This window comes from Vicugna pacos, chromosome 13 (assembly GCF_048564905.1).
Source record: "Vicugna pacos chromosome 13, VicPac4, whole genome shotgun sequence".
Lineage (NCBI taxonomy): Eukaryota > Metazoa > Chordata > Mammalia > Artiodactyla > Camelidae > Vicugna > Vicugna pacos.
Window position 1 is genome coordinate 10,989,239 of NC_132999.1, and position 27,917 is coordinate 11,017,155.

Sequence of the window (27,917 nt, forward strand, 5' to 3'; positions counted from 1 at the left end):
AACGGTCAAAATAAAATACATCCTTATATAATTTATGAGGTTTAAGAACGGGACTTGTCTTTCTTCTTACAGAATCACTTAGCTCCAGACTGCCCAAGGCCAGCGGGGACGGTCAGGAAGGGCCGGCCGCCTAAACCTGCGGCAGGGACTTTGTTTCCGTGTTTGGGGAAGGCTAGCCTTACATCTTTCGGACCTCGGTCCCCCTCCCTCTCCAAAGTCCCTGCTGTCACCTTTCCAACAGATCACCAACAATCTTCACTACCAAGGACAGATGCTTCCTGCAGAGCTGAGCAGTCACCTGGCCGCTCCAGCTTCCCAGCTGCAGTCAGTCCTTGCAGGACTTGTCACAACAACTTGACTTACCCATCAGAACAGGACTCAGGGTGTCAGCTCGCAACGCGGTACGTCTCCACATTATGATCAGTGCTGTGCTGCTGAAAGATACAGCTTTGGGAATGGCCCCATCTTAAGCCAACTTTACAAATACAACCTAACACAGGTACTGGGCTTAGTGTAATATTTCTTGATTTAGAAGCTGAATATCACTATGGAAATTCACTTAAAACACACACACACACACACCCCCAACCACCAGTAAAGCCTGTCTGTTCTGATCAGGGAATGTGCCATGATGATTTTATTCAGTGAGTCTATTTTGATCCTGACCGTGTCCCTGTCACAGTGTAGCAGCCATAAAAGAAGTACAAGATGGGGTCCTCCCTCTGGAGAAGGAGGGAAGGAAAAGGAGACATTTACTGGATGGTCTACTGTGCCAGGTGCTTCTACATGGATCGTCTCTTTTAACCCAAAGAGCCTGCAAGGTGTTATGTCCATTTTTACAGATGAAGAAACTCAGGCTTGAAGAAGTAACTTGCAACCAACCCACAGGTGCAGCCCTGAATCTGAACTAGGTCGGTCCAGCTTCACAGTCCACGCTCTTTCTCATCATGGATTCATGGAGGAGGCAATCAGGGAGGAACACGAAGCAGAATGTAGTGAAATATGAAATTACACAGAATCAAGCGCTGAGACTTAGGGTACAAGCTTCAGGTGCATCGGGTGCTCAGTGGGGCAGGCAAGAGATGAATGTTTAATTATCAGAGAAGGTCTCAAGGAAGAAGAAGTAAGATTTGAAATGATCCTTGCAGGATTGTTAGGATCAAACATTCTTTTGAATAAAGAGCCAATTCCTATTGGTAACATAAAGTTACATTTTTAAAGAAGTCAAATGTGCTTCTAGTCCTCCTGGGCTTTGCCCCCTAACCATCCTCTGTCCACTTCCCTTCCTGCCCTTGGTCCGCCCTCCCGTACACGCCCTTCCTAATGCTCTGCTCTGCTCTCTTTGAGGCACGTATTTGGTGAAACTCCATCACTGAGTGAAGTGAACCATGGACAGCCTCTGTGCCCCATGGAAGCTCCACAGGCCTCTGAATCTTCAGTACCTAGAAGAGCGTCTGGCACCTATGGGACACCCACCAAACATCTGCTAAATAAATGGAAAAAGGTGAAAAGGATCAAGTGGTTAAAACTAATTTCCAGGCACTAACATCAAATGGGCTCTTGGACTTTATATGCGAGTCCAGTCCTGCTGTGTTTCCTTTGTCCATTCTTTGCTGGATTTTGCAACATTTCAGTCCCTCCTCGCTTCAAATCTTAGACTCTCAACAGATGGCTTTGCCTCTGGAAGTCATCTGACAGCAACTCATCAACTTCTCACCATTAAACATACAAGCCTACACTCCCATCTGACTGGTGCTCGTTCTGTTATAACCCATGTGTGCTCGCTCTTCTGTCCTAAGGCCCGTCCCTCCACCTGTGCTTTAGAACTCAGTCCTTCTGCTTTCAGAGTATATATTCCTCTCTTGTATATTCTCTGTCTCACGAGTGAGTGGATCCTTCCTATGTCCAAATGTCTCCATTACAAACAAACAAGCCAGCATCCCCCAAAAGCTCTTTGTAAGGTCAACAATTTCCTCCATGGTTCCATATGCAATGGTCACTTTCCATTCCCTCTTTTTCTAATCCTCTTATCAGCATTTGACACTCTGCTTCTTGAAATACTGTTTTCCTTGGCTTTTAGAACACCACGTTCTGCTGCCGTTCTTCCTATCTCTCTAACAACTTCCTTTGTATCTTTTTTGCTGCCTGGTCTCCCTCTACCCAGCCTTTAAATTTCCTCAGTGCTCAGCTTTAGACCCTCTTTGCTTCTCAGTTCTGTCCTCTATTCTATGAGTATCTCATCTCCACTCACAGCTTCAAGGTCTACTTATGTTCAGAAGTTCAGAAATTTGTATTTCCAGTCCAGATCTTTCCTCTAAAACCAGACCTATATATTTAATTCTTCACTTGAATTTTCTACTTGGGTGCATTAAAGCCCTTTGGACTCAGTGTGTCTAAAATTACACTCATGCTCTTTTCTTATGGAATTGGTGTTTTCTTAGTGTTCTTAGTGAATGTCACTACTGCCCACCCAGCTGTACAAGTGAAAAACTCAGGCATCGTATTCCACAGCTCACCCCCCGCTGGCTCTCATATCTACTCCAGCACGAAGTCCTGTTGATTTTACTCCACAAGTACCTCTCAAATACATCCCTTTCTGTCCCTCTCCTCCCCGACTCTGGTGTAAGGTACCATCCATGACCTCTTGTCTGGACCTCTGCAGTTCCCACTGGACTTCCCAGATCCAGTCTTGTCTTCCTCCAGAAATTCTTTTTTCTCCTCCACCTGCTGGAAGTATGAGGAGATTTTTCTCTGATATTCCCTGTGAGGCTCTGGTAGAGCTCCAGGAGGTAAAACCCACAAAAGTGTGGGGACCCCATGACTGGATGCCCCTGGATTTTTTTATCCTCAGACTTGCCCACACTGAGTCTCCAGCAATTCATCACTTAGAGTTTAGGTTTTCTTTCCCGGGCTCTCCTGGTTCTTGTGGAGGTTCCTGCTCATGGGTTTCTGCTCTGGTAAGTCGTGATTCTGAGCCGGCCTGTCTGTCTCTCCAGTTCTGGCTGCAGTAGTTTGCCCTGTGACCTCACTTCTAAGAAGAGAGATTTTAGTTTGTCCAGCTTTTCGCTTGTGAGGATAGTGGTAACTTTTACACTCCCACATGCCAGATTGAAAATCTTAAGTGCTCTACTAGCATTCACTTAACTGAAAGGGTGGTGGCCTCTCTCAGCTACAGAAAGGCATGGAAAAGTTCTGCCTAAGTTGAGTCTGAGGGAGGGAAGAAAGGGGTTCACGTTTATGGAGCGTTTGCTCCATACGAGGCACCTTGCTCTCCCTACTTCTTGCAACGATACTTCTTTTTTCCCCTTTATTCAAGTTGCATTTCTTTAACTTTTTAAATTGAAGTATAGCTAGTTTACAAAGCTTTGTCAATTTCTGATGTACAGCATAATGTTTCAGTCATACATATACATACATACACTCCTTTCCATATTTTTTTCAGTATAAGTCACTACAAGATATTGAAAATAGTTCCCTGCACTATACAGGATGAACTTGTTGCTTATCTATTTTATATATAGTAGTATCTGCAAATCTCAAACTCTCAATTTATCCCTTCCCACCCCCTCCCCACCCACCCCGGTAACCATAGGTTTGTTTTTCTATGTCTGTGAGTCTGTTTCTGTTTTGTAAATAAGTTTATTTGTGTCATTTTTAAAAGATTCCACATATAAGTGATATCATACGGTATTTTTTTTTTCTCTTTCTGGCTTACTTGACTCAGAATGATGATCCCCAGGTCCATCCATGTCACAACAATACTTCTAAGTGAGGTGACCCTCATTGTTTTCTAGAAGAGGAAACCCCAGCTCAAAGAGTTAGCAAGAGTCAGCAAGCTATCAAAAAGTTACATATTAAGTAGAAGAACGAGAAATCATTTTATTGGCTTAAAAAATGGACATTTATTGAGCACACGCTGTGTGCTAGGTTGAGTGGCAGGAGAGTAGAACCCAGTCCCTGCAATGCAGGGGGTTATTGTAACACTGGGTCTCATAGTCCCCCAAGAAGGTGAATCAAATGTGCAATGAGAAGTGCTTAGTCAAAGAGAAGGGTGGTCCTGATGGAGCATGAGTAGGGGTTGTCTGGCATAGGGGTTCTGGGGTTGTGGAAGCTTCCATGTAGAGGAAAGAGATTGTGCAAAGCACAACCCACTTGGGAGGAACTGCAAATGGATGGATGTGGCTGGAGCATTCCGTGTGTTTTGGTGATTGGCAAGGGATGAGTTTGGGGAGGGAGGGAGGGATGGGGTCAGACTGTAATTTGAAAATTCCCATGTATTATGACAAGAGGTTCCAATTTAATTCTGACATCAGTGAAGAACCAAGAAGAGTTTTGAGCAATGGACTGTGATGATTGGCTTCGCTTTTCAGCAAGATGATTTTGATGGGTGAGGAGCCTGGGGAAGAGAGACTGGTTAGAAGACTGTGTCAGTGGTCCTGGGGACGAAGGATGAGGGTGTGGACCAGGGCAGTGACAGTGGAACTGCAGAGGGAGGGAGTGATGCCTGCACAGAACTGACCAGCTTCTTGATCCAACTGATGCAGGGAGAGAGGAAAAAGGAGGGAGGCTAAGAAGACACCCTTGTCTCCGGCTTGGACAGCTGGGAGGATGGTGCTGTCATTCATAGAAATTCACAAAAACAGGAGGAAGAACAGCTTTTGTGGGGGAAGATGGCGAGTTCAGTTTTGGATGTGTAGAGTTTGAGATGCACAGGGGAAATACAACCAGTGCTGCTTAGCAGGCAGACATAGGCATTGGAAGCTCACCAGCGAGCTCCGAGTAAAGCGGAAATCACGGCTGTGGTCCAGCTTCTCAAAGGAGAACGTGTGCAGGGCGGAGTGAAGGGACCATGGCCAGGATGCTGGGAGGCACCCAACTGACAGAATGGACCAATGGAGAGGAGCTCAGCAAGGAAACCAAGGATGAGTAAACCAAGAAGGACGAGGACTGTGAGAGAGAGAACACATTGCAGGGGAGGGGCAAGAGCTTTGTGGCTCAGGCTGGCCTGATACTCCCTAAACCCATTTCTCCCTTCCTGGACACATAAGTAAGTTCCATTTTCCAGCCTCTGCATGTAGGGAGAGCCAGCGACTGGGGACATAAAATGATTGTGGGGTGAGGTAAAGTGCAGTTAAGAGTGGGTCTCCTTTCCCCATGCTTTTTTCCTTCCCATCCATGGTCTCTTTGGAAGTCACATGCTAAAGGACCTCTGGAAGGAAAGCACTCAGATTCTGAGTTTTATCTGTTACCATCGCAGAGCCGCACCTGTCTCTCCTGATCCTGGCTCTGCAGTCAGACGCCTGTGTTTGAATTCTGTCTTTACCTCTTGCCAGCTGTGTGACCTTAAGTAAACTGCTTAACATCTCTGTGCCTCAGTTCCCTTAACAGTAAAATGGGGATAATAATATCAATCTCATGTAATTGTCTCAGGATAAAAATGAGGTAATACGTGAAGCACTTAGAACAGTATTAAATAATGTAGAAATACTAGAAGCTAATGGAGAGGAGAGTGTCAAGAAGGGGGCTGGTTTAGAACTGCAGTCAGCAAGCCGCGGTCCTCAGGTCAGATCCACTCTGCTGCCTGTTTGTGTTCAGCCTCTCAGTTAAGAATGGCTTTCACATTTTTAAATAGTTGAAATAAATCACATGCAAACATGTGGAATTCAAATTTCAGTGTCCATAAATGAAGCTCTACTCAGACTCGGCCGTACTCCTGTTTAAGTGTAGTCGCAGCCACTTCTGCACCGCAACGACAGGTCTGAGTAATTGCAACGAAGATGTTATGGCTCCCAAAGCCTTAAATATTTACTGCCTGGCCCTTTACAGTAAAAGCGTGCTGAATCAAAGGCAGCCAAGGTCAAGAAAGATAACTTAAAAAGTATTAACTGGAATTGGTGATAGACTACCAGTGACTTTGACAGTGGCTTTGTTTGGAGTGGTGAAAGTATAAACGAGATTTTGGTGCCAGGCTGATCATAGTTTGATTTCTGGGTCTACAGCTTGTCACCGGTGTAGTCTTGGGAAGTCACTGAACTTGTATGAGCTTCAGTTTTCTCAGCTGTAAATTGGGGATAAACAGAGCTGCCTTCTTGAGTTATTGTAGAGATTAGCAATAATGCACGTAAACCATAGAACACAGTGTCTCTAGCTCATAGTAGGTACTCAATACATGCAGCACTTGCTTCAGTTTAATCTGCTGCCCCCCAAATTGCTGTGCCTTTGTGCCTTTTCACTTTTAATATTTTATTTTGTTTTCTGTGTTCTGATGTTTTACGCTACATGCCAAGTCTTTGCTCAAATCTCACCTCTTTAATGAGGCCATCCTAGTTCATACTGCCTATCTTATTTAATACTGTAATCTGTCCCCCACCCCAGCATTCCTAATCCTCCTACCCAGTTCTACATTTTTTTCTTCTCATAGAACTTACCAGTCTAGAGAATTTACTCATTTATTTATTTTGTTTTTTAAAACTAAAACAATAAAAAAATTTTTTAACAGAGAGGAGGTAATTAGGTTTGTTTATTTAGTTAGTTTTTTGATGGTATTGGGGATTGAACCCAGGACCTCATGCATGCTAAGCAAGCACTCTATCACTTGAGCTATACCCTCCCCACTAAAAAAATTTTTTTTTATTGAAGTAGAGTCAGTTTATAATGTGTCAATTTCTGGTGTACAGCATAATGTTTCAGTCATACATATACATACACATATGCATTTTCATATTCTTTTTCAGTGTAGGTTAGTACAAGATATTGAATATTATTCCCTGTGCTATACAGTATAAACTTGTTGTTTATCTATTTAAAATATAATAGTTAGTATCTGCAAATCTTGAACTCCCAGTTTATCCCTTTCCACCCCCTTCCCCTAATTTTCTACGTCTGTGAGTCTGTTTCTGTTTTGTAAATAAGCTCATTTGTCTTTTTTTTGTGGATTCCACATATAATTGATATCATATGGTGTTATCCTCTTTCTTTCTGGCTTATTTCACTTAGAATGATGGTTTCCAGGTCCATCCATGTTGCTGCAAATGGCATTATTTTATTATTTTTTATTTCTGAGTGAGAATTTACTGAGTTATTAATTTATGACTATATTATGTTTATTGTTTACTATCTGTCTTCCCCATCAGGATGAAAGTTCCTTGCCTGAATTATATAGTTAGATATTCCAAGTGACTGAACAGTACCTGACACACAGTAGGTGCTCTATTAATATTTGTTGAATGACTAAACAAGAAAAGAATAGGTAAAGAATTTTTTTATCCTGCTCAGGACTAGATGTGTTCCTTCAATATGGGGACTTGTCTTCTCTCATCTCTGTAATATTCTCAATCATCATCTGCTATAATGCAGCTCTGCTCCATCCCCTCCACCTTCTCCTTCTGGAACTCCTTTCAGAGCAGGTTGAACAAATAATTCTATCCTCAGTGTCTCCTAAGTTCTTTCTTATATTTGACAATGATTTAGCCCTCTGTTTTATTCTGAGGCAATTTCCTCAGCTCTACCATTATCTTTTCAGCTGTGTCTAGTCTATTCTTCAACTCGTTAATTGAATTTTTATTACAATGACAATGTTTTTGTGCTTAGGATTTCTATTTCATCCCCCCTTTTCCTTCCTGCCTTTTCCTTTCCATTGTCTCCTGCACTTGTTTCATGGTTTCTAATCTTCTCTTTATCTCTTTGGATATTTTAAATATTCCTATATTAAGATTTCTTTCCAACTCTTCTGTTATCTCTAGTCTTTGGCGTGTGAGCCCTTCCATTTGTTTAATCAGCTGGATTTCTTGTTATGAGTCATTTCTTTGTGTGGTCTGTAATTTTGGATGATGAGCTCACTTTTCATAGTGATTATCTGGCATTTGCCTCTGCTGGGGTCTTAAGGGTTAGCAACTGAAAAGGCTCCCAAAATGCACCACTGAATGGCTTGTCTTTGGAGGTCAGGATGGGAGGTGGAGATGTGTGTGTTAGGGAAGGTGACCGAAGCTCACTTCACTGTGAAACCATCTGTGTAACTCTGGGCAAATTACTCTTGGAGACTTCATTCTCGTATCTGGGAGATAAAGACAGTAATTCCTATTTCCGAGAGATGTCGTGAAGAATTAGCGAGATAATCAAGTTAAGGAAGTTAGCGCAACGTTTACTATGTACAAAGTGCTTAATAAACACTAAAAATATTTTTAAATACTTGCCAATGTCTTCTCCTTGCTTTGTGATATAATAGAAGAAACTTAATGCTCATGAAAATAGCTTCTGAACACGTACATGAAACGGAGAGACAGCCATTACATCTGGACACTGGTCAGATTTATCTGCTTTACTCATGACATGTGTTAGTTGAAAATGGGTGAAAAAAACCCCAGATGAACATGTTCACTTGGCTTTCAGCCACTGCAGAAGAGCACTGTTGAGAGGTGGAAGGAAGTTTCAGACATTGTTCTTTTTAAAAAACACAGCCTAACTGGAGAATGGGAACATTTGCCAACTATTTTGGATCATTAAAACATAGCAGTAGGAAGAGTTCCTTTGCCGAGAGGAAAATGAGCCAGATACGTTTCTTTGGTTTTATTCAAATAGAAAATACCTTTAACTTCTTGGCTATGCTGTCCTTGGTCATTAGTCCCTTTCAAAGATTAGGAAGAGAAAAGCAGGTCCCTGAGCCTGTAGTCAATGCGTAGTTAATACTGTCAGTTTGTTATTGGAAAGGGATCAAGACACAGGCAAATTCCTGGGCAAGGGAACCTCACGTAACCTCACTTCTATCTCATGTAACTCTCGACCACAGATCTTTCCTCAGTTAATTGCCATTTTGAGTCTGTGGATACAGGAGGCCTAAAGGGCCAAAGTTAGTGAATAAAAGCTATGAGCTACTATGATTTATCATGGACAATGTTATTAGTTACCTGGAAACATTTCACAGAATGATTAATAACTCCAATTTTCATGAAACATTTAGAAAGACTAAAATTAAAAACATTTAAACAGAAACATTTTTAGATTTTAATTACCTGATCTTCATAATCAGATCCTGTATCAATGATCTCTCCAGTGTCCAACATCATCGAAGAATCAAGGTCACCTGAACCTAAGGTTCAGAAAACAAAGATTACCTGATGGAGGCTGTCTGTGTACGTTTCTAAAGCAAGCAGCCTCCCACCAGGTTTCCATACTGTCCTTATGATCGCATCAAATATTTCTAGACTCTTCCCATCGGCCAGGCACTGTTTGGCTTGCAGATGGGAAATGCAGATACTCTGGACACCGTCTCCACCCTTAAGAAGAAGATGATCTTGTCGACTGATCTGTCAGCAGTGAAGCTCAGAAACCGGAAAGGAAAGGCTACTGATTCTGACTAGCAGTGGAGGAGCTGACGGAGGTGGGGTGCTCCACAGGAGCTAGTCTACGAGCCTGGACTGCGAGGGTGTGGAAGGGCTGTCCAGGAGGAGAAGTGGTTTAGGACTGTGTGGCAGTAACTGAGGAAGAAGGAACACCAGGTGAGGGTGTGAAATACAGAGTGGGAGCAGAGCAAGGGGTTTCCAGAAAAAAAGAGGGGCTGAGTTTGCTCACTCCATGAGAACTCGAGAAATTTTTCCTCCAGCCTTGGATTACCTGAGTCCCTGAAGATGAGAAAAATCAGGTTAACTTAATGTATTAACGCAGAGTTTTTCCCCCAGGGTACTACAGGTTACAGTGAATTGCTTGCCCATGAATCCCCAAGGCTGAGATTTAAACCAGTGATTTCCATAATGGGGTCCCTGAAGAACAACTGATTGATCACCCTCATCTAAGGGCTCTCTCCTGCTGGGAAATACATATTCCCTAACTAGCCAGAGAGGCAGCCTTCAGTGCTGCCCACAGAGTGCCAGGCACCCCCGAAACACTCCACGCTTCACTGGACACGTGCCTTTGCCAAATAACTCTTATTCAGAATATGCAACGAGTAATATGTGATGAAGATGGATTTCTTTTTTAAATGTCAAGCATCTCACACACTTGTCAGACATGGACCTCTCACAGAGATGCTGCTTTCATACCTTCCTCCAAAAAGAGAACCAAGGTATGTCCCCACAGTCTGTTTTCTTCTCTTCCGTTTTTTTTTTCTCTTTTCTTCTCATCACTACCCCTGCCGTTTAACAAACTAAGTACTAGCACGTGTTCCCAAGTATTAAGCAGTAACATCATTGTTCCTTGTGTCTGCGTCATTAAAAACTTTTTAAGGATGATAAAGATTTTCAAAATGGAGATACTTGACCTGTCAAACCATTTTGGAAAAGTAACCGTAGAGCTGCCATGTCTAGTGCATAAACGTATACTGCACAATTCTTGGTGACGCCCGTGGCAACTCCGGGGTTGAGGTGCTCGTTAGAGCGGTTGGGAGGACTCTGCACCACATGCTATTAATACAGAGAGACCAGTGGGGTGAAATGGAAACTTCAATTTTACACGTATGTTTTTAAGTAGAGGAATTGTACATGTATGATTTTTCTATCTTTGGGCTTTTGGTATTTTTCAAATAAAATTTTTCATAAATTTGTATGAAAGTACCTGACGTCTCAGAGCCCAGTTTGAAGATCACTTTGCCTATGTGTACTGAGGCAGTAAAGATGTCAGAAGTAAAACACACAGTTCTCTCTTATAAGAACACAGACATTTTAGAATTTAGTATTTCACCGACTCCCACCCTGTCATTTTAGAAAAGAGGAAAATGAGCCGTGGGGAAGTTATATAACTTGGCCACGGTCCTGTAGAAAGCAGGCGAGGTCAAGGCGGGAGTCCGAGCTCCCACCTCGAACACGTCCCGCTGACTCCAAGTTCCAAGCAGGCGTAATCCAAATGGCCATGTACCGGTGGTCTTTCATTACAGGGCCCTGCAGGACAGGACCCGGAGGCGTGTGCCGCCTCGCCTACATTCTGAGAAAGGGAGGAACAGTGAGTGGCTGATAATGAGGGGGGTCATGGGCGGCTGTGGAAATGGAAGAACAAAAAGCCAAAGGAGAGTCACTCCAGCCTGTGACAAGGTGGCTGCTACTGACAGCGTCATCAGAGGCATCGCCGAAGTTAATTAGCTTCCATCACTTCCACAGTATGAATATTATCCACCCCTGACTAGTGGACATGGTGACAGGCACTCAGATGATACCCTCCCCTCAGAATTCAGAGTGACTCACGTGGAGTGCGCAGCGTGATCGGAACACGGAGATCTTATTAAACATATAGCTGTTTCCGTTCCTGTGTCCTACTTATTTAATCAGAAACTGTTCTTTTGGTTGTTTTAATAACGGACAATGTGAAGAGCTCTTAAACAACCCAGTTCACAGAAATAGTGCACATTAATATTTGAAAATGGAACAAGGTTATTAGAAAACTAACTTCAGCAATAGTAGAATGAAAGAATCAAGAGGTCTTGGTTTAAAAACCAACAACTCGTGCTTCTTAGGAAGAAGAGATTGACTTTCCTAATAAAACGCTTTCAACAGAAATTTTATTGTATCATCAAGGGATGGAATTTCTTGACATATTGTTGCTCTTGGCAACAGTACTAACAGATCATAGAAGGAAGGCAACAGACAAAGGATGGCATTATCGGCTCAGATGATGATTGAATAACTTTCATTTTCTTTTAGTATCGGTTGCTTGGTTTGCTGAAAATGGAACCTTTAATAATAGCCTAAGGTTTGACGTTCAGAATACGGAGGTAAATACCGCCATATGTACACATTTTTCGCCATCTTTCACTGGACAATTTAACACATAAAACAATGGCAATGATCTTGTTACCCAGAAAAGACAGCAGAAGCAGGACATTTTGAAAAAATGATAGTACTGCCTTCATTTCCCCCTATTTTGAATTTCTTGATTTTTTTCATATTTAAAAATATCTTTCCTATAGATAACAGAGAAAGTCATGAGCTGAACTAGAACCCCACGGGGGCACTCCGTGTCGCCAGCCTTAGAAGCAGAGTGCTCTGTGGAAATATTATTTTCAGGTTGTCTCTTTAAATTTAAGCAGGAAGATGATACAAACTGGCTTCGGAGGTACAGGAAGGCTAACCATACTGCTTTCTGGGACGCTGTTACAGACTTTTTTCCTCCTTGTGGACCTTCATTCTGAAGTTTTAGGAAAGTCCTTGTCCCACTTTGAGTCCCAAGTAAAGGGACACTCCCGCAAGGCGGGGCTTCCAGGGCGGGGATGGGCGCCTGCAGACAGGGCTCCTCTAACAGGTGCATCTCCTGCCCTTCTGTGAGGAAAGGCAAAGCGGTCTCTCCCTTGCCCTGTCGCTGCCACTAAACTGGAAACAGCTTTAGGTGGGGCCGCACTTCATATCTGAATCTAAAAACAAAACTTAGAAATTCCATGCATTCGATACATATTTGTGAATGACTGAAAAATGCATAAAAGGGCATATACATTTTACTTTTGTGGATCTCAGTCTTATTCATTCACTTCACAAACATGAAATCCCTCCTAAGTGTCTGAGGCATTAGGGACGGAGAATCCAGCTCTAATTCCAGCAGGAGTGGAAAGGGTTAGCAGCAGGTTGCATTAGCATTCCTTTGAAGAAGAGCACTGCATATCTCTGGGAAGATATCCTGACAGTATTTGGGATTAGAAGGGAGCTCCTGGAGGGATCTGGGTGTTGGTGGCCTGTGCTGGGTGAGAAGGGAAGCGGAGAATTTCTCAGTTACTCCACGATACAGGTTGTGGAAGGGAGGAAGAGGGAGAAGAGAGTAGAAGGTGACCTAGGAAACTGGGGAAATGTGTTGCATAAGATGTGGTGTCTCCTTGCGACCCCTCAAACCCTCAGCAAAGATACCAACTTATAGACAGCCTTTTCAGGGTGACAGCCACACACTTTATACAGATAAGCCATTTACTGGTCACAGCAATCCTATGAGGTAGCACTAACAGCATCCTTAAGAAAGGATGAGCAAACCGGGGCGAGAGAGATTGAATGCTGTAGCCAGATGGCTCTGTAGAAGTATTACTGGAGGGCTCCAGGGAGGAGGAGACACTGCAGACAGGGTGCGGACATTCGGGGGATGGCATTCTATGACATGCAAGCAAGCAAATGCACACTCTGCTCTGGAGCCAAAGAAAATTCAGTGTGGCTGTGAGTCTGGGTATTCAGGGGAGTAGCCCAGCTGAAGCGGCCAGCTGGATGAGAAATGGCTTATGTGTCATCGCACTGGGTATCAGACAGACACTCACGTATGCTCTGTCCCCGAGAAAGCTTGCATCTAATGTGGGAATTGATGATTAGCGAATGTTCATATACTTGATCGTATAATCATAGCTGTGATGAATGTCCTGCAGGAAAAGGGCAAGGCACTACTGGGTCTGGAATGGGGTCTGCGAATGCCTCCTTGGGGACATCACATTTAAACTGAGATACAAAGTAGGATCTGACCAGGTGAAAGACGGAAGTAGGAGTTGAGAGAGTAGAGGGATATAGATGGAGACAAGCAGGTCCAAGTAACCTGTGCACATGGCGGGAGGCAGGAAGGTACCTGAAGCATTCGAGGAGCTGTAGGAGGGTATGCGGCAGGGGAGGAGTGACGCTGTGCCGGGAACAGGACCACTGCATCCTGGATATTTTTCTCACCTTAAGGACGTTGGTGCTCAGTCTGCAGGAAGGTCATTGAAGGTTTTTTTTTTTTTTGTCAAGAGGCAGAGTGATCAAGGCTGCCTTCTGGGAGGATCCCCATGGCAGTAACAGGATTCATGACAGACGGAAGGGGATAGGAATGAAGTAAAAGGCCAGCCAGTGATGTCAAAGCCTTGGCTAGTGGAGAACGTGGCCCGGACCCCATAGGACCGTGGGCTGTGAGGGCAGAGACACTTTTCCTCTTAAAAGGGAAAAACTGCGCGATCTCACTTACATGTGGAACCTGAAAAAGTCAGATGCACAGAGGCAGACAGTAGACTGGTGGTTACCATGGGCACACAGCGGGGACATGGGGAGACGTTGGCTAAAGGGTCCAGCGCTGCAGTTACATAGGAAGAATAAGCCCAGAGCCCCGGTGTAGCACGGTGACGACAGGTAACAATACGTGATGAATGTTGGAGATGTGCTAAGAGAATATGTTCCAGGTGCTCATTCATCACACACAGAAAAACGGTAACTATGTGAAGAGAAAGCGTGTGAATTAGCTGAGCTGGGTAATCACTTCACTAGTCAAATCAGCATGTGATACATCTTGAAGAGATACAATTTTTGTGCAAAAAAAATTTAAAAGAATTTGAAGCTATTCACATGGAGGTGATACGGGAGCCGTAGGGCAGCTGAGATTCTGCAAAGAGAGAGGATCAGAGAGAAGGGAGGGACAGAACCTGGGGACTGAATCACAGAGCAGAGGCCCCGGACGTGACTTGTCGGCCTGAGTGAGTCACCGAGATTACACTTGCCGATGCAGGTTTTCTGTTTTCTCTTGAAAGAGAGGAGCCAGAGACACTGGCCTCTCCCCTAACGGCAGCAGTAGCCCGGGGCTGTGAAGTGGCCGCCTCCTGTAGGGAAGGTGGGGTTATTTCTAGTTTACCCCAGGCCCTCCAGTTCACATCACTCACCAGGGCTGTCACATGCAGAGCTGGCTTACTTTCAGGCTGGAGCAGAACCAGATTTTCAGGGGTCTTGGGTGTGGAAGGGAGACGGGGGCGTGGGGGCTGTGGGCACTGGCTCCTCTGTTCACAAGCCCAGAGTTGCAGAAAGGAAGCAGTCCGCCCCTGGAAAGCTCCGCTGTGGCCGGGCCTTGTGCACCCCACCACGGGGACTTGGAGAGGATGAGGTCACCATTTACCGACCAGCACAGAAGCCAACACAGCTGCGTTACTACAGGACCAGGCCACCTTGGAGAAATGCCACTTGTGCCGGGAGTTCTAAAGAACGGGCAGCTTAAATCAGCTCCTCTGCTCCGCTGTGTTAGCAAACTGAGGGTGTCTTGCAGAGGCATTTGTTGTTAGAGGTCTAAATGAATGTTCTAAGTAACATATTAACTTAAAAAGTGCAGGTGTCACAGCATTTTCCACAGCAACACTACTCTTGTTTATATGATCTTACACGCATCTCAGTATTCCATCTTTTCCTGCAATGGGCCATCCTTTGGTAAATATCACTGGAAAATCAGGCGGGTGAGTTAACACCTGTCATCTGTGCGCTGTGGATCTGCCCAGAAAGACTACCATTCTTCGAAGCTACTCTTAGTGGGCTTCAAATATGGCTGAAAAGTTTTGGTGTTTAGCATTTTTCTTTACAGCCCAGAATTTATGGTCTTTATTTACTCAGGCCACACTGAGAAGAAAGGTCAGGACTGGGATGAGGATTTAAGAGTCATCTACTGATGACTTGAACTGATGGTTGAAACCATGAGGGACAATGAATTGACCGAGGGAGAGGGTGGGAGAAGGGGCAAGGCTAGAACTCTGAGCGGGATATGGTTACCCTGCATGACTGTCCAACATTGAACTCCTAGACATAGGGAGAGACGGGGCAGAGTCACGACAGGGGCTGTGGGCAGGGACGGAAGCAGCTATCAGATCAAAGGGGAGGCTTTTTCCAGGTGGCACAGGAGAGACATGTACGAGTTAGGGAGTCCTGGGGAAACAGTAACTTCTATTGTTGCACAAAGAATACATTAGGTCAGTGTTTAAAAATTATAATAACATAAATGCAATGCTCTATTGTGACCACCTGCTAATTTGCTCATGCAGTAACTGGAAGAAAGGCAGTAACCATAAGGGCCAGATGTCAAGTTCTTCTTTTTTATGTTGTTTTGTACCTTAATTTTTAAACCTGAAGGTATAAAGCTCTGAGGACAGCATTGTCCTTAAAACCTTACAGCAGTTTGCTGAGCTCCAACATGACTACAAAGCCCCAGACACTTGGCAGGGGGTCAGGGTGTCCTGCAGCCCAAAGGACACAGTGACTTACCCGCTGCAGCCTCTTTGTTTGGAAATAACTTGCTGTCAACTGCCATGCTGATGTCATAGAATACCTCATCCTCGTCCCGGTCGGCATCAAACTGGGGGAAATCAGGACAGACAAGTTGAAAGCATGACAATACAGAAATAAGAATATCCCAAAATATAACAAGCATGCAGCACACAACTGTATGTCTAATGAAGCAGGACGGCAGGGGTTAAAGCTCTTGAGTATTTAATCAGACACTTAGAGGGTTTTTCCAGCCCAGACGTCGTAGCAAATAGGTTATTAGGGAGTGAAACGTACAGTCTCTTATGGGTAAGAAAATGTGTAGAATTTCTTAGTTTCTAAAGCGAGCTTTGGAAAAAACCATAACTAAAATTTACCTTGTGCCTTTCTGGCCCTTAGTTTTGTTTTGAAATATATCTCCCCACCCCTACCCAATGAAAATACATAGCTCTAAACAACAATGGGAAAGGTTTCCTAATTTGCTGTTAAAAAAATAAAAAAGAGAGGACCCTTAAACCAAATTTTAAATACCATACTAACACTTAAGATGCTATATCACACAGGTACCTTACAGACTCCATAGCTGATTTATTATTTATTTATTTTGGAGAGGAGGTAATTAGGTTTATCCATTTATTCATTTTAATGGAGGGACTGAGGATTGAACCCAGGACCGTGGGCATGCTAAGCATGTGCTCTACCACTGAGCTATACCCTCCCCTCTAGATACTATAGATTTAGATGTAACAAAAAATTACATATTTCAAACTTTATTTTACCATTCTCTAAAATTTACAGAAATTTAAATACTAAAAAGTGTGGTTACATTTATAAATCTTCTGTTTTCCAAGTTGTTCGGTGGTTATTAGAAATACAATTTTATCTCTTTAGTTTTTACAAATAGCTTTACTGAGTTATAATCAATATACAATAAATTGCATACATTTAAAGTGCATAAAATGATACATTTTGACATTTGTATACACCCGTGAAGCAGCATAAAAATCAAAATAGTGAACATCACTGTCACCTCCAAAAGTTTCCTTGTGTCCCTTGGGTATCCCTTCCTCTTACTCCTGCCCCTACCCTGCAACCAGGTTATTCTTGATATGTTTTCTGTAACTGGAGATTACTTTTTGCATCTTCTAGGATTTCATGCAAAAGGAATCTCACAGCATGCAATCTTTCTGTCTGGATTCTTTCATTCAGCACAATTATTTTGAGATTCATCAAGTTCATTCCTTTTCATTGCCGAGTAGTATTCCATTGTATAGTTACACTATTAATTCCTTCCTGGGTATCTTTCATCTCAGAGATTGTAGTTTTCATCTCTAGATGTTTGATTTGAGCCTTTAAAATATTCATATCTTTATTTAAGGCTTTGGACACTTGAAATACAATTATAATAACTTTTAATATCCCTTTCTACCAATTCTGACTTCTGGTGTCAGTTCCGAGTTGGCTATGATAGATTTTCCCTCATTATTATGGCACATATTTTCCTGTTTCTTTTCATGCCTGGAAAGTTTTTTACTGGATGCCAGGCATTGACAATTTGACCCTGTTAGATGCTAGCTGTTTTTGTATTTCTATAAATATTCTGGAGTTTTGTTCCGGAATGCAGTTTAGTTATTTGGAAACAACTTGATCTTTTCAGGTCTTGTCTTTAAGATTGGTTGGCCTGGACCAGAGCAGGGTTTAGTTTAGGGTTAACTATTTGCCCCTGTTGAAGCAAGACTCTACCTAGTGCCTTGTGGATGAAGGAATTTTCCAGTCTGACTGGTAGAAAAGGGTGCTCTTCCAAGCCCGGTGTGAGCCCCAGCGACTGTTCCCACCAATCCTTTTGGGTGGTTTTTCCTCAGCTTCAGACAGTTTCCTCATATGCATGCCTTGAATAATTCTCTGCTGAATCCTGGAGGGGATCCCTCTGCAGGTCTCCAGAGTTCTCCCTCTGTGTATCCCTTGCATCTCTGATACGCTGTCCTCTGAACTCCGGTCACCTTGGTCTCTTGGGCTCCCAGCTCCATCTGCGCAATTCCTGGCGGCCACCAGTCTCCCCAAGGCCTCTTTTTCCCTACGCTGTAGCCTGGAAACTCTCCAGGAGTAAGCTGGGGCGACAGTAGGACTCACCGCATGTTTCCTTTCTCTCAGGGAATCACCTCATTGTCTGATGTCCAGTGTCTTGAAAAAACATTTTTTAATACATTTTTTCTGTTTTTTTAAAAAAAAATTTATTTGTTTCACATGGGAGGGAAAGTCCAATCTCTCTTATTCTATCTTGGCTTTTAATCGTAATTATCTTGAAGACACTTAAGAGGACTTGAGTGATTTATTTCTTTATATTTTCCTACAGAAGTGCTTCATTATTTTTAGTGAGGGAAATTTAGGAACCGAAGTTAGAAATTTATCCCCTAGCCTCCCCTCACACAGCTAAAGCACACCCGTATGGAGCATCAAAGTGCCTTCACTCGGTCACGTCAGCCCATGGGAAAGGTGAGGCAGGCCGTCTTGTTTCTGTTACACAGGCAAGGAATCATCCACTCAGGGAAACTGACTTTCTCCAGTCAAACAGCTAACAAGCAGGAGAACCAGGGTTTGAGCTCAGGATGACTGATGACTTCTGTCCTGCCAGGAGACATGATCATCACAGCCAGACAAGTACAGCCCTGCTGCTCAGGTAAGTGTTGACACAGTCTAAAAGCACAGGGAGGAAAGCAGGTGGTGTTTAGGGCAGATACAAGGAGACCACCGAGGCACAGTGGGCACCATCTTAATGCGCTGCTTCCCACCCCCACACACCACGGCTGGTTTTCTCCTTTCAAAGCATCTGTCAGCTATCATCAGCAAGGGGTAAGATCTATTGGGGGGGGTGTTTTTATTTTTTTCTTGGACTCTAGAAGGATGGGTGGTAGCATGTCATTTTACACATAAAAGAGCATCCACTTATGTTTTAATCATCGTTTCCTAGAAAACAGAGCCAAAGGCAAAACTTCGAGGTTAACACTTTATGGGGGGCAGTGTGTGCGTGCGTGAGTGCATGCGTGTAACCCCAGGGCAGTAAGTTTGAAAGAAGAAGGAAGGAAAGCAAATGTAAGGTGGCATGTTACTGAGCTGGACCCCTGCTTCACAAGAAGACATGGCTCATCTCCAGAAAGGCTAAATGCAACCAGTATATCTCAGAGCAGTCTGAGAGGGGGAGGAAGGGAGAGGCATTTATATGGTGTCTTTTCAGTGTCCTGCTTTCCATTGGTCCAGGTTTTCCCTTTGTAGAGTTAAGTGCCCCCGCCTCTTGGCTGTGTTGCCTAGACCCTGGGGCGGCCCCTGGGAAGCCAGACCCCGTCCCAGGGAGCGGCACAGCATCTGGATCTAGAGGAGCTAGAAGGAGCCCACCCCTGTAGGTCTGGTCTGGTTGGGCCTGGGGGCCGTCTCTGCAGAGGCTCCCACCAGGGTGTGGACGATGAAGCCCGGCCCTCAACCCTGAAGAGGCTGGCGGGGGTCCTCAGCCACGCTGCAGGTCCGGGCAGCGGTGGGCAGCTCCCCATCCAACAAGCAACGGAGGCCCAGAGCACATGGGCCAGGTGAGTCAGGGGAGGCTTGTAACCTGGGCTTGGGCTGCTTAAAACTCGGCTAGAGCTTGATTTAAATTTCTGCTCCCCCTGTAGCAGCTGTCTGACCTCGAACGACTTATTTCCACGTTCTTGGCATCTATGCAATGGGATTTTTGTGAGGACTAAAGAGAGGACTATTTTGTGAGGACTATTTAACACACCAGCACACAGCCTGGCATAATGGCAGTCCTTTGTTTCCCCTCCCTAAGCCTCTGGGAGTATATTCTATAGATCTTTGATTGCTTCTGTACTTTGGACATGTGTACACACACCACACCACATTTTTTGTCAAACTAGGGGGATTGTGGAATAAAGAACACAAAAGAATTTGAGATTTTCTGGGAGATATTTTATCCTCCAGCTGATCTGAACAAGGATATGTTTAGTTCTGGCACAGACCAAAGCACAAAGCACAGGACAACAATGTCCTGGGTGGACTCTTCAGTTGACCACTGCTAAGGGTTTGGATGATGAACAAGGAGCCACAAGGAAGGGAGACGACACCCACACAGCCAACTCAACTCAACTTCCGCAGTTCTGCTGCAGCCCATTTACTCCTGCATCAGGACCACAGGTCTTAACCTAGACTCCCTTTCATGTTCTGTCACATCCCACCTCCGCAGCTGCAGGACTAGCATGGCACCCTTCTCTCCAGTCGTTTGGCAAATAGCGTGGCATATAGACCCTGAAGAGCATTCTGATGGAGGACTACCAGAGCAACTGCCACTTAGTGGATACAGATGTTTACAAAACGGTGCCATTCAATGTTGAAGAGGTTGTGTGTATGGTGAGTGGGGAACTGGCTTTTCAATCATCAAACATCATTTCACTTCCTACTTGTTTTTGCACAAATCATACATGTCAATGGCTCTCAACTAGGAATAATTCTGCCCATCCCTCCCCCACCCTCCCCAGCACTTGGCAATGTTGGTAGATATTTTTGGTTGTCACACCTGGCAGAGGGGAGGTTACTGGCTGGGGATGCTGCTAAATGTCTTACAGTGCACAGGACAGCCCCTCAGAGCAAAGAATTATTCCAGCTAGAATGTCAGTGGTGCCAAAGTTGAGAAACCCTCATCCACACCAACATATTCTCAGTTTTTGGGTTTCTAAATAGTGTTTTGAAACCCAAGCAGCAGTGTAACAGTAACCGACCGACCGACTGACCTATCTACCTACTTCTTTCTTCCTTTCTTTCCCTTCCTTCCTTCCTTCCTTTCTTTCTCCTTCTTTCTTTTTCTCCCTTCCTCCCTTCCTTCCTTCCTTTCTTTCTTCCTTCCTTCCTTCCTTCCTTCCTTCCTTCCTTCCTTCCTTCCTTCCTTTCTTTCTTTCTTTCTTTCTTTCTTTCTTTCTTTCTTTCTTTCTTCTTTCTTTCTTTCTTTCTTTCTTCCTTTCTTCCTTCCTTTCTTTCTTTCTTCTCTTCCTCTCTTTCTCTCTTTTTTTCCATCTTTCTCTCTCTCTCTCTTTCTTTCTCTCCCCTCTCCTTCCCTCTCTCTCTCTCCCTCCTCTCTCCCTGGCCCCTCTCTCTGTCTCTTTCTGGTTTTGAGCTGCAAGAACCTGTGCAGTTCACTTCAAAATACAAAGGAGAGCAGAAGTGATAATACCACAAGGGTAGCATCGGTATATGATGAGGAAGGTTCTGGGAATAGCAGTTTATTTGGATCTCATGGGTCAGATACATGCTTCAGCGGGCAGATGTAATTGTGAGCCATTAGACCAGATGATGCCTGAGATTGTTCCCAGCTCTGAAATTCTGTGGGCACTTTATCTTTTTGGTGATTGTTATTTAATGTCCAGCAATGTTAACAAAACTCCTTTCTTATTCTGAGGGAAAGAACTCACAGAGGACATGGTCTGCATCATTTGTTTTATGTCATTTAATGTAAGAGGGCTGGGGAGGTCAATGGGAAATTTCCAAATGAGATGCTTACCAAATTCCCTAGTTCACTCACAACACATGCTTTAATTTGAAAAACAAATGTTGTAACAGCTTTGAAAATCATACAAAATATATCTAGACTAGGAAAGGAAATTATAGTAGATTGAGCAGAATTAGGCACCATCTGAGCAGAAAGCAACAACGATGGTTTGCAATTTTAATGGCAGAAATGAATTCTTGTTTTGCTTTCTTTCGGCTCTGACTTTCAAGCTGCCACAGGCTGCCCAGATCTTCTCCACAGAGACAAGGTTTTCTGTGTTCTTCCTTCTGCTAGCGAGGGACGTTAGGTCTACAAAATATCCTAAATGGATTCAAAACAGAGACTAACAGGTCAACCTTCCCAGATTCCACCTTTCATTAAACTTGGGTCTATCTCCTATTTTTTCTTTTTTTCCTCTCTGCTTCATCATTTGAGAAGGAAATAAACTGGCTCTGTTACTAGCATTGTCTTAGTTTTATGTATCCCATAAGCATCGTTCTCTGAGCATCAAACCAGCTTCTTGAACGTTTTATTTGTCCCTGGTTTCCTGCAAGGGATTTCAGTTAAGCACATTCTCTTCCAATGGCTATTGGAGATCCCTCAACATGGAAACACTGGTCCTTCAAGTTTATCTTTTCATATGTCTAGAGACTTCTTTCTAAAGAATGGATTGATTGGTGTTCTCTTTAGGTTACTTTGCTTTTCTCCAACAAAAATTGGAGTTTGCATTAAGATTGTAACAATGTAAAAAACTTGTGATAGCTGAAATGAAATCTGTAGTTATCAGCCATGGAGTAATGACAGTTTATATTATTCTGCTGAACTGTGTTTCTGGGGCTTCATAATTAACCACAACATTTGAAAGAGAAGCACCTAAGTGGATTTGGCTGGGGATGGAGTAGGACAATATTCTGTCTGGGAAAGCCAAACCAACCCCATGTTTTGATGTGCAGAATCCCTCTGGTACGACCCGGCTGAACTGAGATGTGTAGAACATATTTCTCAACAGAATGAAATAAGGGCAAAATGTGAATGAAAGCAGGTCTAAAACCAGATATGACTGGTATGTGAAGTGATCAGTACAAGGACACTAGAAAGTTGTGGATAACTTGAGTACAAGGCTCATCTTCTCTCAGCTTTTTGTACAGAATCTTAATTTTCCCTGGATCTTCAGATTATGGGCAACATCTGGAAAATGTTGTTGGGAAATAGTCGACACAGTAAAGATCTTCCAGTGAAAATTGTTGCAATATTTATGAAATGCTTTATGAAAAAATTTCTTCCCAAACTTGAACCCTTAATGATGTAATCATGACTGACTTATCCTGCTACAGAGACCTGGAAACAAAGGCTACATCCGGAGAATTTTGATCACTCTCATTACACTAGCTCAGAGGACATTTTTAGAGTCTTCTTCAGCACTCAACAACAAGAGGGTGCTAAATAAAGCACCAGACACCTTCACTATTTTTTTTGAGCATCTATTATGTGCCATGCATTGTGAGAGGTTTTCTTTGTACACTTTATCATTCAGTCCCAACAATATTATTAAAAAGTTGTGTCACTCTCCCCAGATTGAAAAACTGAGCCTCAGAGATTAAATAACTTGTCCAAGGTCATGGAGGTGGTTGAGCCAGGATCCAAATCCACATTCATCTACATCGAACTGCCAAGACTGTCAGGATCAGGTCTCAGTTCCTTGAGAAGGTGGGGAAGCCTTAGATCTTAGCTGGGCTCTTGCAGAACAAATCAGGGCTCAAGTCCTAAAGGAGCACTCTCAGGACAGGCCTCTAGGAATCCTCTGAAGCCAAGCCAGATCCAGAGGCAATATACTCAAATATTCTTGATCTTATTCTCCATTTGGAGGCCAGAGTAGGTGATTGTCTTTCTCTGTATGATTCTGTGTACCCTGCCAGATGGATGTGGCTGTTGGCAGGAGACCCTCCCGGCAGGCCAGCCAGGAGCCCGGGAAGGAGCAAGGACAGGCAAAGTTGACCGGAAGAGGCAGATGGTTTCCCAGCTCCAAACAGAGCTCTCTCCTGGGGTCTCTGAGCTGAGAGCTGTCAGTTGCACAGGGAAGCCAGCTGCTGTGTCTCAGCCTCTCTGTCTGCTGCTGGCTCCAGCTGTACCTTCCCCAGTAGCCTTCTCAACTTCTCTCTGCAAATAACCCTGCCTGTTAGTTTAAGAGGACAGAAGGCACCTAGCATGGATTCTGTTTTTCTCCTCTCATTACCACCCAACCCTTTTTCAGTAATCAAAGAAAGAGTAGGTCTACCCTCCTCCTGAGAGCCTCTCTGGGCTTGGAGGATAGATTTCTGATAGGGGTCCGTCTTGGTCTAGCACCTCCTGCAGAAGCCGCTTGGGTTCCACCCCAGCTAGCTCCTCATCCCCCAGCGCCTGAGGCACAGCTTTGGCTCCGCAGCTCCTCCCCAGTCCCACCCTGAGCTTCAGCTCTGCCTCTGACTGATAGGCAGCATTCCAGACCCTTTTCCCAGATCTCCTTGCTCTGGCTGTCCCCCCAAGGGATGGGGGAATCCAAAGCTAGACCGCCCACGATGATAAGAGGGAAGAGGCTCGGCCTTAGGACACGCAGAAGGTTGCTGATGAAAGAGAAGAGCCAAAGCCTAAAGAATCCAAGTTGGTGGTGGAAACGGAGTCTGGAACAATTCTTGAGCTGAAGGGTATGCGGCTGCAGGTGCTGATTTTTCCTACTTTGCAGGCTCAGGTAGAGCCCTAGAGCTGACATCCTCAGGCTGAGCAACGCCCAGATCAGAAACGGATATTAAGTGTCCAATATTTTGCTCACGAATCTGTTGGCATTTTGATAGGCCACTGTAATATTAAGGTACTCCATGTGGCATCTTAATAAAAAGCCAAACTTCAGAAACAAGAGAGCAGAATGGTGGCTGCCAGGGGCTGAGGGGTGGGGAAATTGAGAGATGTCAGTCAAAGGGTACAGATTTCCAGAATAAGATGAACAAATTCTATGGATCCAATATTCAGCTCGGTGATTACGGCTAACAATACTGTATTGTATACTAGAAAATTGCTAAGAGAGTAAACTGTAAATGTTCTAACCGCACACACACTGTAATATGTGAGGTGATGGGTATGTTAACTAACCTTATTGCGGGAATCACTTCTCAACATATATGTGTATCAAATCATCACAATGCAGCTTACACAATGTTATATGTCAACTGTATCTCAAACTGGAAAAAAAAAGTAAAGTAAAATTAAGTTGCCGCATATTAACTCATGTTAGATTTTCTGTAATCACAAAGGCACCAGCAAGGACTAAAATAATTTGGAAAGATTTGATTAAAAACGGTCAAAGGAAGAAAATGGAGGAGAACAGGCAAGATAAACTCACTGTAGACAAGAATCACATCCGTGGTTCCTGTGTCTTTCCCACGGCACCTAGCAGGGTGCAGAGCCCAGCAGTTAGACAGCAAGTAACTGTCAAACTGCATGAACCAGAACATTCAAGTAATTAAAATACCCTTCTCCCTTCCTGTTTTCTCTCTTTCCCCCGCTCTCCTCCCAGCATTCCAGCAATTTGAGACTTTCTAAAACTATAAAGCAGCGGCGTAAGGATGGAAATCTGTGCCAAGGAAGCTTCCAAACTGAAGAAACTGGTTAAGAGTCTCAGAAGTCAAATTTCACCGCCGTGTGACTTTGGGTGCCTTTCGTAATTACAGGCTCCCTTCCCTCCAGCGCTCGAGTGTCTCCTCCTGCGGGGCCCTAAGTGGTACCCTGAAAGCCTGAGAAAACTGCTCGCTGCCAAAGCGCCAGATGTGTGCCTAGGGGCTAATTTAGGAAGATCAGGCTCGTTCTACTTCTCTTACTGATTTTTTCCCTTTTCTTTTTTCCCCCCTTTAGTTGAGAGGCTTCTTATTTTTATTTAAAAAAAATTTCTCACCAGCAGTGTCGACTTTAACCACCATGGCCAGGTATGGCCAGTCCACGATTACGTGGGCAATTCAGTGGAAATCAAGTGGAATCAAAGAGATTCGCTCAGAAAAACAAAGGGAAGTGCATCTTGCAATGTGAACACAGGACCTTACATTGAAACACATCACGTACAAGTAGAAAAAGAGTTAGGATTTTAAATCGAATTCCTTTTTAGTTAGTACACACTTTCTATGTTACCAGTACTGAGAGATTGTCTCTCTCTTTACAAACTTCTTTAGAACAGCATTTAACACTTATGAAAACATATTTTACTGGAATAGCAATCATTTGGGATTATAAAATACCTCTTAGAAAAATCATGCTACTGCTTCCCCTTGTTGTATGTATGACCTTGGAGAAATAATTTAATTCAGTCAAATATGGCAGTGTCTCTGCCCTCATGGAGTTTAAGGTCTATGTTGAGAAACTTGGTAAGTAAATCGTTAATAACAGTTTCGGGTGGGAAGGACCTTGAGGGGGTATACATGGGGTGCCCTGGGGGCTGGGGCTGTGCAGGTGGGCGGTGTGGGGTTGGGGCTGGTCAGAGAAGGCTTCTTGGAGAAGCTGACCCATGAGTCAAGTTCTGAGCAAGTGAAACTAAACTAAAAGAAGAAAGGAAAGGAAGGATATTTCTTTTAGTGCTAAGGAATGAAGGTGTGAAAGCCATACTTTCTTTGAAGAAAATGAAGATGCCTTTGCCTTAAAATCTTGGGATTCACCTTCTGAGAAGAGACTGGGTGACGCACTTTCTTGCTTCCTGAAGTTATCTGATAACTTTCTTGGGGTGTTTTTGATCTGGTAGCTGCTTCCTCTACCAGACATCCCTGCACATGTGCATGTAGTAACTGTGTGCTGGGCTGTGTCCACAGGAAGGGGACAGTTGAGTGCACGGGCATAATAGTAGTTACTATTTACTGAGCACTGACGATCTGCCAGGCAATAGGTAGAGCACTCTGTCAACCTCTCAGTTAACCCTCACAACGACCTGAGTGTCATTCTCCCAAGGGAATAGTTGGCTCAGAAACGTAATGCTTATTTAAGGTCAAACGGCTGGAGAACAGGGCTTCGGTATGAACTCAAGTCTGTCCTAGTACAACGCTTGTGCTCTTGAGAACTAAGCTATTTTAGCTTTGGGAAGAACAAATCCTGGGTTCTTAGTTACCCCACATTCATTTCTTTTTCCTCTCTATTTTTAGTTTTAAGGTCAGTTCCAAATTCAGAGCCTTTTAAACAACCGTCCTCATTTTTTCCCTTACGCACTTCGTGATTATGTTGTTTGTACCAAGTTCCCAAAAAACCAAACTGGTCTTTGTTTCAGAATAATTAACTTATTAACAAGTTGGCTATGAAAGGCTTGGTGGTAAAAAGTGATTAGAAACCAGAAACCGAATGGAGGATTAGTTAACCACTTGATAGCCATTGGGTCTTTTAGATAAGTCACCTATTTTGTTCCAAGTTTTAGAAAAAATATAAATGAAGCAAGTAAAAGAAGATTATGAGAATGAAAATCAGATTTGTAATGATGGGATTTATATTTCGGCCCACAGACAGAGGAGGGAAATTAATATGCAAATCGATGTTAAAACTGTATAAATTCTTCTGAAGCTACCTTTATGTGGCTTCAGCTGACTCAACTAAAAGGGTGATTACTCTTCATATTTCTCTGCTAAAATCATTAGACCTTTGACTAGAAGCAACATGTAGAGAAAGATTACTTGCCATCTGTAAATAATATTGACATTTTATTTTGTTGAATTTTGAAGTGGATCATCTAGAAATTCCACTGGCCACATACCACTCAACCAACTATGCACTCAGCCAATTTGATTCATGTGTAGCCCTGTTGGGTTGATTCTGTTGGCTAAGTGTGGCGCTGACGGGTCTTTCAGGCAGTTGCTGAGGTGGGTGGCTAGAGAGGATGAAGATGACTGAGAAAGAGGATCCAGATCCAGAATATGCCTCTAACTCATCCCATGGGAACTTGTCCATGTGTGTCCTGGCTTCGACTTCTCCATCATTTTTGTTTGAGGCTATTTTTTGTTTAATAATTCCTCTTCTCTTTTTCATTTTCACATATGATTGAGACCCTAGAAGAAATCCTTTCTAGCCTCCTGAAGATACCAGCAATGAAAGATTCTGTTCTATCAAAAGGTGACATCCCTCAAAGACAAAATGAGTATAGCCTCTGAAAAGCCGATTAACTTCCATGCTGCCTCCAGCCAAGCCTGCTCTTATGTTTTTATCTCTGCTGTCATGGACATGGTGAACTTCCTCCTGAAGGGGATGGGAACTGGTAAGTTTACCGGGGTATAAAGGGTGCAAAGTATTTGCAAAGTAACAGACTTTCCCAAAATTTTAGGGACAACATTCCACTTGGTACACATGGGATGAGCCATTGGAGACCAAAACCAACGAGAATCTGTTATGAGCCTCAGGGCAAAAAGCTGGGACTGAGAAAACCAAAATTAACACCAATTTCAAATGCAACCTTCAGGCCCACAGAATGAGGC

At 43.7% G+C, this 27,917-nt stretch overlaps 1 protein-coding gene across 1 annotated transcript in view; it reads right to left on the reverse strand.

The window, feature by feature from the left end:
- AK5 (adenylate kinase 5) overlaps positions 1-27,917 on the reverse strand; it is a 211,164-nt gene that overhangs the window by 81,925 nt on the left and 101,322 nt on the right. Inside the window, exons 7-8 of the mRNA XM_006205968.3 lie at positions 15,927-16,017; positions 9,009-9,085 (exon numbers count right to left, since the gene is read on the reverse strand). Coding sequence (XP_006206030.2) covers positions 9,009-9,085; positions 15,927-16,017 — 168 coding nt within the window. The remainder of the gene's footprint in view (positions 1-9,008; positions 9,086-15,926; positions 16,018-27,917) is intronic.